The sequence below is a fragment of the Anopheles funestus genome, chromosome 2RL, assembly GCF_943734845.2.
Source record: "Anopheles funestus chromosome 2RL, idAnoFuneDA-416_04, whole genome shotgun sequence".
Classification (NCBI taxonomy): Eukaryota; Metazoa; Arthropoda; class Insecta; order Diptera; family Culicidae; genus Anopheles; species Anopheles funestus.
In genome coordinates this window covers 5,026,194-5,036,784 of record NC_064598.1, presented here as the reverse complement: position 1 = coordinate 5,036,784, position 10,591 = coordinate 5,026,194, and the positions used below count along the sequence as shown (strand labels likewise).

General features: G+C 43.5%; 2 protein-coding genes across 10 annotated transcripts; one reads left to right on the top strand and one right to left on the bottom strand.

Annotated features, from left to right (window-relative positions):
• The first annotated feature begins 25 nt into the window (after nucleotides 1–25).
• On the top strand, nucleotides 26–5,651 carry LOC125774863 (RNA-binding protein cabeza-like). Of its 6 annotated transcripts, none has more exons than XM_049445214.1 (7): nucleotides 26–502; nucleotides 773–952; nucleotides 1,241–1,346; nucleotides 2,243–2,274; nucleotides 3,880–3,989; nucleotides 4,078–4,841; nucleotides 4,924–5,651. In XM_049445214.1, the coding sequence occupies exons 1-7, from the start codon at nucleotides 493–495 to the stop codon at nucleotides 4,964–4,966; spliced, it is 1,245 nt and encodes a 414-aa protein (XP_049301171.1). In that variant the 5' UTR covers nucleotides 26–492; the 3' UTR covers nucleotides 4,967–5,651. The 6 variants fall into 6 exon arrangements, with proteins under 6 accessions (XP_049301171.1, XP_049301170.1, XP_049301173.1 ...); XM_049445213.1 differs by having other exon boundaries at nucleotides 2,240–2,274; XM_049445216.1 differs by lacking the exon at nucleotides 773–952.
• Nucleotides 5,652–6,044: 393 nt separating this feature from the next.
• On the bottom strand, nucleotides 6,045–10,440 carry LOC125774855 (broad-complex core protein isoforms 1/2/3/4/5-like). 4 transcript variants are annotated; one of them, XR_007421131.1, is made up of 6 exons: nucleotides 9,711–10,440; nucleotides 9,472–9,645; nucleotides 9,218–9,404; nucleotides 9,011–9,157; nucleotides 8,073–8,930; nucleotides 6,045–7,994 (listed from the first exon to the last, which is right to left on the bottom strand). XR_007421131.1 is itself a non-coding variant. In XM_049445199.1 (5 exons), the coding sequence occupies exons 1-5, from the start codon at nucleotides 9,924–9,926 to the stop codon at nucleotides 8,185–8,187; spliced, it is 1,470 nt and encodes a 489-aa protein (XP_049301156.1). In that variant the 5' UTR covers nucleotides 9,927–10,440; the 3' UTR covers nucleotides 6,045–8,184. The 4 variants fall into 4 exon arrangements, 3 of the variants coding, with proteins under 3 accessions (XP_049301156.1, XP_049301157.1, XP_049301158.1); XM_049445199.1 differs by having other exon boundaries at nucleotides 6,045–8,930; XM_049445200.1 differs by having other exon boundaries at nucleotides 6,045–8,927.
• Between the last annotated feature and the right edge of the window lie 151 nt (nucleotides 10,441–10,591).

The window sequence follows — 10,591 nt, the reverse complement described above, 5'->3', positions numbered from 1 at the left end:
TTTGTTGACAGCAGAACGCTGTTTGTATGCTGCATTTGACAATGTAAACATACAGGGTGTATCACTGAACGCGCAGTGTGGTGCAGAATGCTGTCGCATCGACAGGCTGTGTGGTGTAGTTCTCGTTTGTTTTCAAGGGCACGATCGGATGAAAGGCACGCACAAATGCGTTGTTTCATTGGATTTATATTTGAAAATAATTGAACTAAAATTACAAAGTCAGCTGTAAATGACCCTTTTTCGTTTTTCTACGGAAATTAATAGTTTGCAAAAACGTGTTTATAAACGCCCATCTGCTACACCACACGGTCAGCTGTCAAAAGTCTGAAGGCGCATTTGTGTTGGTGAGACCTGACAGTCAGGTTGCAACCTGACGTGAAAAATTAAAGCGCTCAAATAAAAAAGCAACCCCGAGAAGATAACAACAACGCGGTGCGGTTTTTCAGTGGAAAAAAGCGTGCAGCTAATAGAATATCGGACACAAGCATCGCAATGGCAGACCGTAAGTACAAAAGAAGTACGCGTAGATAGTTACAGAGGCATGGATGATTAGTTATCATTGAGGAAACTTTGCTTTCATCGTTTGTGCGGCGAAAGAGAGATGGCGTCGTCCATCTTGAAAATCGAAGCATGCACTACCTCCAATGGTGCATCGTTTTCGCACCTGGCTAGCAATGTTACGAATTTTCCCAGTGCTTTTGCCGAATGTGCCGCTCTGCTATTGCTCATGATCAATACGCTGATTGATATATTCTTCCATTTATTGCGACAGAATACGGTGGATACGCCAGTAAGGATTTTGGGGGTGCTGCTCCGTATAGCGTTCCTCCACCACCGATTAATCAGAGCTACAGTCAGCCTCCTCCGATGAGCAAGTTTGGTGGTGGGGGTACCGGCAGCTACGGACAGCAGAGTTCCGGTTCTGTCGGCGGTGGATACGGTGGTCAAAGTGGTAAGTCCCACTTCGTTTTCTGTGATGTACAGGTTTTTGTGAAAACGTGGGACGGCCGGGTGCTGCAGAGAGTGGGAAAGGGAGACGGAAGCTAAGCAGTTCAAGGACACACAAGCCATGACGTTTATTTGTTGAGGGCAGACGAGGGCGAGCGAGGTAGCCGGTGAGGCAATTATCATAGATGGTTTAGGAAGCACCGAATGGTTGAAGAGACGTTTTTAACAGTTAGACAAACTCACCGAATTCTCATGATTATGTGTTCTATATTTATCTCATTTTGCTATACAGATTACAATGGTGGCGGAGGCCGTGGCGATAGTGGTGGCTACGGTGGTGGCAATCGTGGCGGAAACAGCTACGACAGAAGAGGTGGTAACCAAACCGGCGGATACAGGTGAGCATCGACAGTAGAGCCTGTAGGTTGTAAACGATCTCTGTCCCAAAAACTATATCCTTTCGTATCTCCATGTAAGATATCCTTTCTTTTTTATCTGACTCGCGCTATCGACTGAACCTGTACAAAAGTAAACCATTTCCGTCCCTTGTTTAATGCCAGCGTCAATGATATGTATGTGTACATCGAAATAGTACAACAAACAGCTGATCGATTTGATATCCAACCTGCATTTGCTCAATATTAGCAATATAAGTCTCGTTTAAAGAGGTTTATTCCGTCGTATGAATCGATCTCGTCTCTGGTTATATCCACAACTTCTGGCTAGGCAATTTCGTAAATTCACTGCAATTCAATCATTCAAATATAGTATATCTCTCCCTTTCACATGTGTTAAGCACATGGTCTTTAGATAAGATTAAGCGATGCAATCCGTTGGTGTCGCGTTATGCATTTTCATCACAAATTTGTACAGACAATTTACGACTGATTTCGATTCCTTGCTCATATGTCCTAATTTTTTATGCACGTCTCAATGCCCACTTTTTTCATGTTTCTGTACCGAGCAAGCAACGTTGTTTATTGGAAACAGTATAATTTAATGTAAACTTAATTGAAACATGTTCTTATCCTTTTGCGATATATATTCCATGACACCATTCGCTGTTCGGTTCGAATCGAACAGCATCATTTGTTTCTGAACTGAACCCATTTAAAATTGTGTGCAACCTATTTCTACATCTACTTCTACCTCAACCATTACTTCTCTACTACTACTACCACTACTACTACTACTACTACTGGTACTACTTCTACTCTACTGTGTATGTGCGTGTCCGTGCGATCAACAACAAATATGTAACGAAAATGGTGTTTGGTTTCATGTGTTATAGCAGTGGCGGCGGCAACAAGGGTGGTTATAACAAAGGTAAACACCGAGCGACTGTTCGGTGAAAATATTATTTTTTCACTGTTCTATTATTTTATATAGTAAATACTTCTTCAGCTGCTACTAGTATTGAATCATAAGTACGTGCAATAGCAGAGGAAGGAAAAAAAACATTAAGAAAGAAAAGCGTCATTAAAGAGACAAGAGAGATCTGTTATTCACTTGCAATTTAGTTTTTTTCCGTAAGCTTATCAATTTTTGGGCTCAAAACAAAATTAGATCTCGTCGACTTTGTTCATTTGTTTTATTAAATTCAACGGATCATATGTGGCCCCGTTGAAACTATTTGTTGTCCTAACTTGTCGTACATATGCAAGCCTTTAACGTTTTAGTATACACATTCTGAACATCGACGCTTTTTTTATTACTGTATAAATAATTGATAACTTCCCGATGTAATTCTCCACAGGGAGAAGGTTATAATGTTGTAGCCTTTTTTTCAACGACAATTCTTTCTTTCTGTTTTTTTAATCGGCAAATTTAATTGCATTATGCAGCTAAGAAACTTGCGTTTTTTTATATAAAGTTAGGATTGCCTCTGTTTCGTGTAGTCATGTGCACACAGCATTATATCTAACGTATTTTAAAATATACTGCTATTGTTGTTCTTTCTCGATCGGAAAATTCGTTTTTATTCATTCATTGCATGAAGTCGTCATTATTCTTTGTAGACAGACAACTCGTAAGCAAACAGCACCTAAACCGTAGTGCAAGAAAGGAATTTTTCGGAAGAAAATATATAAATATTCTTGTTAGTTTCGTCTATTCCGTCTATTACCGATGCCCAATGCGTACGATTTCACTATTAGGCATATTGCTTCAAAATCTTTTTGGAATTACTTGATTAATTGATTTGTACTGTTTGTAACATGCTCGGAAAACTCGTGAATAAATTCATTACCTCCTTCGAAGAGTTAACTGGGCGTACACAAAATGTTCCACCGTCTGGCACGGAATTTCAATATATCTATGACAGCCAATAAGTGTTTTATGAGTAAACGCCATGTACAACTGAGTGGCATGTATCGTTCTGCATCAATCTGTCCAGCTGCCGGTAAAGGACGATAGTTGTAAAATAATTTCCACAGAAGTACAACACCACTGCGTAAAATACATCGCATGTGTAATGTGAGGTTTGAAAAACAACGGTCACAACATTTATTTCATGATGGTGGTTTGCGTCGCCGTGTAATGTAGTAATCAGTTTAAGGAGCTGTTTTATAATAAGACGGAGAAGAAAAGATCTATGCCGATTCGGAACAAGTGTAGTACACCGGCTATATATATGAACCACGAGCTTTAATATCGTCTTAAAGGGTCATAAGAACGTAAAGCGTAAAGCACAAAATGTTGAAACATCCAGCATAACGAGGCGTACTATTTTAATTTAAATTAACCATACGTAATCGATTCTGTTGTCCGGTAATCACCGATTGCTCATATATGTGTTTGCGGTTTTTTCTTCTCTATTTTTCTCACGATACACTCTCGATCGATCGGAATATTTTCCGACTTTGAATTCCCTTTTCGACGAACGCCGTATGTTCGGTACACATCATCCCCCTCTTTATCGTCAATGTCTAGCCGATGGTGAAATGATCACACAGGAGGATACAATATTTATTCAGGGAATGACACCGGAAACTACGGAAGAAGAGATTGCCGAACGTTTCGGTTCGATCGGTGTAATTAAGGTAGGTTGTTAACTGCAAATGCTAAGAATCTTTTAATCCTACTCGGGTATAATAGTGCCGTATCCTTACTTCTCCTTATGTATTACAGCGTGACAAGCGTACGCAGAAGCCCAAAATCTGGATGTACAAGGATAAGGAAACGGGCAATATGAAGGGTGAAGCCACCGTAACCTACGACGATGCTAGTGCCGCACAATCCGCCATCGGATGGTTCGATAATAAGGAATTCAATGGGGCCATTGTGAAGGTGACGCTCGCCCAACGTTTTAGCAACTGGCAGAACAAGGGTGGTAACCGTGGTGGCTTTAACAAAGGAGGAGGCGGCGGCGGTGGCTATGGTGGCGGTGGCAACCGAATGGGTGGTGGCGATCGCGGTGGATCGAGTGCGGGCGGTGGTGGCGATCGTGGTGGCTTCAATCGCGGCGGCGGTGATCGGGACGACAGCCGTTCACGGCCTCCACCTGGCGGTGCGATGGGTGGAGCACGCGGCGGTTTCGGCGGCGGTGGTGGAGGTGGTGGCAGCGGTGGCGCACAAGATCGCGAGGGTGACTGGAATTGTGGAGAATGTAACAACAAAAACTTTGCCTGGCGCAACGAATGTAACCGTTGCAAGGCACCGAAGGGTGATGGTGCCGGCAGTGGATCCGACGGTGGCAGTCGAGGAGGATACGGTGGTGGTGGTGGTAATCGCAACGGTGGTGGAGCGGGAGGTGGCCGGGATCGTGGCTCCTTTGGTGGTGGAAGGGGTGGCGGTGCTGGCGGTCAGGATCGAGGATACGGTGGTGCGAATCGTGGAGGTCGCGATAATGGCGGCAGTGGTGGAGGATACGGTGGTGGAGCAATGCGGGGAAAGTAAGTTTACGCATGTCAGCAGATGTATTGAAGCGCTACTAATATGTGAACAATTGTCTTGCACACGCTCTTATCGTTACAGTGACAGAAACAACCGAAATGATCAACGACAACGCCCGTACTAAGGTTGCAAGTGTGCCAACATCTTAGAGACGACATACAATGTAACACATTTTCAACCAGGAAAACGATGTCAAATTTATTTGTCAACCATTTAGCTACATTATAGTCACGTAAAGGTCACGACATGTGCGTACACTTGTCGTACGTTTTTGAGCCGTCAGGGTGTTAACACTTTTTCTGTATCATCATTAAAACCGAACCATCGGTCATCGTGCGGGAAGGAATTTGGTAGAGAATGTCTACAAACCTATCGCACACTAACACTTTCAGGCGCCAAACAACTATTGATCTGGATTTTGGATTGGGTCGATGAAAATAGTATATAGAGTCGGCAATGCACGACTAGGACACGAGCAAACCCGGTCTGGATTGAAATTGCGACTGGATGTATGTTGAACTCAAGACGACAGGCAAGGATGTATTGATGTGTAAAGGTGAATTGTAAATGTATTATTAGTGCACGTTTCTTTACTAAGCGAATGCTTGTGAGGCATGTGGTTGAAACAGTCTCAGAAGGTTAGCAATAACTACAGATCACATCATCAGGAAAGAAGCCGGAGATTTAAGTCTAAAGTAATAATGCATTAAAAATATCCACCGTCCTCCAGACACACGCAGCTGGTCGCAAGGGAGAGATTTACCACGTAACACAATTAGAAAGAATAAACTTAAGTTAAAAAAAATGTATTTTTTATGGTCCACCGTTGTATTCCGATCGATGCCGAAGTAAGCTTGTCTTGATCAAACTTATCAAATCAGACTGATGACTACTAAGCACAGCTCTGTTGGCTTGGTTTCTGTGTGCGTCGCATCTATACATCTAGCCAAGACACTGCTTCCACTGCTCTGTCTGATCCAAGATGGTGCTGGAAGGTTTGATATGTTCTACATTTCTGGAAGGCTCGGAAACACCCTCTTTCATTTTCTTTCAGTTTAGCTATTTGTTGATGCCAATGATTACATCCTACCAAGAAGCAGGAGGCATTGCCTTCCAGCAGCATTCCGATAATTAAATCCATCGGTGTTATATAGCGAATATCACCAGCAAAAACGTGGATAGATGTTATACGAAGCATGATGTACACTTGCGTTTACCTTCCTTTATTTATACGCCCAATCAACGTCATAATTACCGATAATTATTACTGTTTTATCAATACTCTATATGTATGTATGTATGTACAATAATCAGGCTAAAATGTGGGTGAGTAGTACGGTATATAACATAAATTACGGAAGCAACAGATTAAACATGATTTTACGTGTTACGAGAAGCTGTTCTGCAAACAAAGGTAGTCCGTCCTGCCTGCTTTCCCTTTCGCCAGTAGGTACACGCGCCCCTTTACAGTTGCGTACAATTTGAAAACTGAATATTGAAAGCATTCGTCTAGGTTTGCGTGTTTACATTTGTACGTATATTATTGTTTTGTTTTGCAAACGTACAGTGATGATGCTTATACCGAAAACTACTACGTTTACACTATAGGACAGATTGTTTTCATGTACTTTTTTGCTTCTCTTTTTCATATTTTCTATCTTTGTTTTTGTGTTATTTGGCGCTGCCACCGTACACGATCTTGGCCTGCCTTCCATTACTAACTGGGACACAGTAGTTGAATTGTCAATTCTTTGCGTATTGGGCAGCACGACGTTCCAGTCCAGGGCGCGATCCAGAACGCGCTTGTAGAGTCTAATTCAGTGTCGCCAGTATCCTCCTTGTAAAACGTTTGCATGCAGAAACCTTCTTACGCAGCACACCGTCGTACCCCATTTTGTGGCGCATTCATGCAACAAACCATGTTTTCGATTTGCGGGTCAGATGATGAACCTTCGTATGGGTTATATGTTTGACACGTCTGGACTATGACACGTCTGGAACGGGTCTTTATCTCTTTTTCATAAATTACGCATATCTTTATCATTACACATGCCACCGTTGCAGAGTAGCTAAAGTACCACTGGATCAGTTTTTTAATAATGTATCACTATTAGGCTAGTTCACCCGATACCAAGCCCGAGAATGTTCTAACAAAGATAGACAAAGAGCGAAGGAAAAAATACACAATTGACCAAGAACATTGTCGCTGGCTTGTTATGGAAACGAATGATTTCCCCCATTCAGCAACGGGCGTATCCGTTTAAGTGAACGCATAAGTACACGGTACCAGTTACAGTTTTGATGTATCCAGTGGATATTTACCGCTGCTACTCTATACCCTTTACAACAACGATTGAATGGTGCTAGCATAGAAAAGAAAGCGTAATGACGTTTTTTACTAACTTCTTCCATTTGAGCTAACTGGGTTATGCCAAGTTGGCTTTAAAACTAGCGTTAAAAACTCATGCACGTTTCATGCATCCTATTTCTTTTTGTACATACAAATCATGTCACCTTAAGCGTAATTGCTTAAGCCCTTACCGACCTATCGAAAATTAAAATCAACGAACAGAATAAATTCAGAGCGGAGTAAAATGAAACATTCATTCGCTTTGTGCATTTTGAAAAAAAATCCTCCTTTCCAATCTTCGCAATCCTGCGACACGGGACACTTTCCTCACCTTACCCGACCAAATAATGCAGCAACGTCGATCTTTGTATGTAATTTTGAAGCATTGGCATACCGCGTATATCGTTCGTTTGCTGACACTGTATACTCTCCATTACATGTCTGTTGGCCAACACCACATGTCTGGTGTACTGGATGTGATGCTTCTGGGATCATTATACTTTACATAAGTAATGTGAAACTCATTTTGACTCACGGATTTCAGACGATAGACGAAATTAGCATTTTGTAGGCCACAATAAAAGACAGCCATATGTTTGACAAGACTGCTTTACATGATTCTGTATCTGGATGTAGTTTGTTTTCGCGTAAAAATAGTATATTGCACACACATTCAATTTTGTCCAGGAGAGTTCATAACAGGCCGCATACATTCTGATCCCGTACCGACGTGCAGAGTGAATCTTTCGACTTTGCAAGAGGCGATTCTACAAAGTACGCGTTAATGGATGAAATTTTCCATCTAGTTAGTGTATGAAAGTGAGAGAAGTGACCAATGCGGATTAGGTACAGTCGTAGCAGATCCTCAGCCAATACTAACCAAACACAGAGACAAGGCCCCTGCAGCAAGGCCTATCTATCGTCCCTAGTAAAAATTTGTAGTGGTGGGACAACACATCGTCTAGGGTCTGCCCTGTTTAACGTTGCCATATTTACTTGATAAAAGGGTTCACCAGCTGTGAAGCATCGTGATGATGGTAGGGATTCCACGTGTTTGCGGTTGGCGCAGGTGCTTGTTGCTGTTGAGGTTGCTGCTGTTGGGCCTGTTGCTGCTGTTGCTGCGTTGGTTGAGGAGCTTGCTGTTGCTGCTGTGGGGGTGCTTGCTGCTGCTGTTGCTGTTGCTGCTGCTGCTGCTGCTGTTGTTGTAACTGCGATGTTGGGGGCTTTGTGTCGACCAGCTCACCGTCCCCGGTGCTATTAGGATTGATCGAATGTATCGATGAGTAATGTCGCTTCAGGTAGAGTTCGGAGTTGAAGTGTTTCTGGCAGATAGGACAGCAGACGGCGGTCGGGTTGTGTATTAATCGCATGTGTTGCCGCAGATTTGACACGTTCGAGTAGAGCCGCGAACACACGGGACAACAGCGGGGCGTAAGACAGTTCGCCTTATCATCCGTGGAGCGATTACTGTTTCGACTGCTGCGTCCTTTGTTTTTGTCACTGTTTCCACTGCTGCCACCACTGCCGCCACCATTACCACCACCTCCACCACCACCACTATTGTACTTCATGCTTTGCTCCGAGTTGACGGAAATATTGTCGAGCGATTTCTCCATCCAACTGCTATCATCTTCCGATTTGTACTCGTGCACATTATGGCTGTGGCCGCCGGAGCCACCGGGTTGATTAGTTCCCGCTCCGGACACGGATGCAGGACCGGTTTGTGTAAAGCCCGCTACTAAAACAATACAATCCATCGTCACATTACTAGTTCAACCCACAGTGAAAGGAATCGCATTCACACAGAGCCACACATACCGTTATTGATTGCCCCAAGATGGGTCATGGCGGTGCGAGGATTGTTTTTATCCGCGTACGTTTCCATACTGCAGTATGTTGGCGATTGGTGGGCACCCGCTTCACTGTCCAGATATTCGACCATTTCCACTTTCGGTTCTACGTCCACTGCGAAAACAATGAGCACTTCATTCTCTTGATTATTTTACCACACGAACACGCGCTTACCATTTCCATCCTGGCCACTAGCTGTCATCGAACCGTCTGCCGCCGTTTTTACGCGCTTAATGTTCAATACGGTCGATGATTGCAGCTCCTCAATGCCTGCGCGTTTACGGCAGAACTCGTCTAACATCTGATCGCTTTTCTCGTCCCGACGCAGCACGTCCTGATGCGTTGGTATGATCAGGTCACCCTATCGATAGAAGATGAAGCACCTTGAATTCGACTGTTGACACATTCAACCGGGTGTCGCTACTTACATTGTTTTCTTTACTCAGTCCCCGGATTTGTAACCCTTCGGCCGTTTTGATAAACTCTTTCAGATTCTCGTTGGTGATGTGCACTTCTCCGAGGTACATATACTGTAGGATGGCTTTCAGTACGTCGTATTTCACATCATTCATGAAAAAGACCGGATGCGGGGATGGATTTTTCTGCAATTGGCAATTATCTGTTATATACTGTGCTGTAAATAATATGTTTTTTGCATGATCGCTACCTTTAGCAGTTCCTTAAAGTAGGGACTGCATGCAAACAGCACCAGCTTGTGCGCGGTAAGCATTCGGCCCTCGCAGGCAAACGTAATGTCTACCAGATCGTCGTCTTCACGCAACTTTTCGAACTGGGTGCTGACATTTTTCTGAAAATTATTCCACTTCAGATAGAACAGTTCGTCGTTGTTGACAAACGTTTTCTCCCCCAGTCCGGTCGACATTGTGCTGGATGGCACGGATCAATGTTGGTTTGTTGTTATTGCCTGCGCTTACGTTTCTGTCTGATGCTGATAAATAAACACTACATTCACAGGGCGATACCACCTGGATTTGCGCCCGGGCGCTGTACGGTCCACCAACTAGCTCTTGCCTTGTGTTGATATGAATCAATGATCAGACCAAAACAGCTCACAACTAGTTCCCGGCCTACAGCTGGTGCATATCCATCCGCCTGTCTCTGGTAATGTTATTCCTGGGGTAAGCGTTGCCGTTTTTCATTACACCATTATCGCGTATACTGCAAGCGCAATGCAAATACAGGGCGGTAGCAGCTTTTCGTCGAGGAATTTTCGCACTTTTCACACCGTACACTGACCATCGATTTTCAGCCGAAAGACACCTTCAAACTGGTACGCCAGCGATGCTAGAAACAGCATTTCTTCGACGAATTAAACCATTAAAAGTAATTAGTCTCTTTTTTCGTATGTATTTTTGTAAAATTGACAATTAACTGTCATTAGCAGTGCGGTCGGTGCTGTCCGTACATTAAGAGTGCATTCGATGCCGTCTCGAGCAGCCGCGCGGCGTACCCTCTGTGGCATAACGTGGGAAGCAGTTCCAGTAGAAATTTCATACAAACATACGCCATTGGATGCGAATTTCAATA